The sequence below is a fragment of the Penaeus monodon genome, chromosome 33, assembly GCF_015228065.2.
Source record: "Penaeus monodon isolate SGIC_2016 chromosome 33, NSTDA_Pmon_1, whole genome shotgun sequence".
Lineage (NCBI taxonomy): Eukaryota > Metazoa > Arthropoda > Malacostraca > Decapoda > Penaeidae > Penaeus > Penaeus monodon.
In genome coordinates this window covers 30,317,451-30,318,776 of record NC_051418.1, presented here as the reverse complement: position 1 = coordinate 30,318,776, position 1,326 = coordinate 30,317,451, and the positions used below count along the sequence as shown (strand labels likewise).

Below are 1,326 nucleotides of genomic sequence, written 5' to 3'. Positions count from 1 at the left end.
TACTACTAATGATGAAATATCCAAAGCATTTGCACCATAGTTCCAAAATATGATTAGAAAAAATATTGAATTATATTTATATGGACTGATTAAATATTAAAACGCATTTTTTAAATTATCTCGAGCTACAAAACCTTTCAGAATATTCTTTGACCTGGAAAAACAATAATAAAAAAATTCCCAATGCTACTTAACCTGAAATGAATAATGAGTTTAATTTATCTCATCTGATAAAATAATGAAAGTTTACTGCATTATAATGATATGTCCTGATAAAAATATAATACATATTCCGAATTTTACTTTGACTAGGTAATCGATTTAAAATATATATTCCAAAGTACTTATTCACTTGATATTAAAAAGAATTAACACGCCATAAGTAAACTTCAATTGTACTAATTCCCACTGTACTAATGCACGTTGTACTAACATACTGTATTAATCTCACTCCACTAACTCCCACTGTACTTACTCACACTCGCCTAATTCTTTATCTCCCACTGTACCAATTAACATAGTGTAATCCACTCTACAAACTCCCACAGTGTAACCACTCTACAAACTCACACAGTGTAACCCACTCTACAAACCCACAAAGTGTAACCCACTCTACAAACTCACACACTGTAACCCACTCTACAACCCACAAAGTGTAACCCACTCTACAAACTCACACAGTGTAACCCACTCTACTAATTCACACTGTACTTACATTCTCTTTACTCCTACTTTCCTAATACCCACTCTATCTCCCACACTACACCCCCCCTTCTACCAATTCCCACAGTGTATCTCCCATTCTTTTACCCACTCTACTAACTCACACTGTATCTACACTCTCCTAATTCCCTCTCTATCTCCCACTCTGCTAACTCAAAATGTACTTACACTCTCCTAACTCCCGCTCTATTTGTTCCCACTCTACCAACTCCCACAATGTATCTCCCACTCTCTCTCCCATTCTCCTAACTCCCACCTTCCTATCTCCCACCTTCATATCTCCCACCTATCTCCCACTCTCCTATCTCCCACTCTGCTAACTCACACTGTACCTACACTCCCCTTACTCCCGCTCCACTTACTCCCACAGTGTATCTTCCACTCTCTCCCCCACTAACCCCCATCCCTCTGTCCTTCCCCCAGATCTGGTGCGAGGTCGTGAGCAAGGAAGGTTATGAAAAGTACAGCAAGGACACCCACAGTCCAGGCGTCTACCGAGCTAACGGCGTGGCACAGAATTCCAAGTTCTTCGCAGAGACATGGGGTTGTCCTGTAGGTTCCCCCATGAACCCCGAGAAAAAGTGTCACCTGTGGGTTTAGAAG

At 40.3% G+C, this 1,326-nt stretch overlaps 1 protein-coding gene across 2 annotated transcripts in view; it reads left to right on the top strand.

Annotated features, from left to right (window-relative positions):
• Positions 1-1,326, top strand: part of LOC119594363 (neprilysin-1-like) — a gene marked incomplete in the record, with an annotated part of 114,752 nt that extends 113,426 nt beyond the window's left edge. For both annotated transcript variants that reach the window (XM_037943424.1, XM_037943423.1), the window contains 1 exon segment: positions 1,147-1,326. In XM_037943424.1, the coding sequence (XP_037799352.1) occupies positions 1,147-1,323 (177 nt within the window).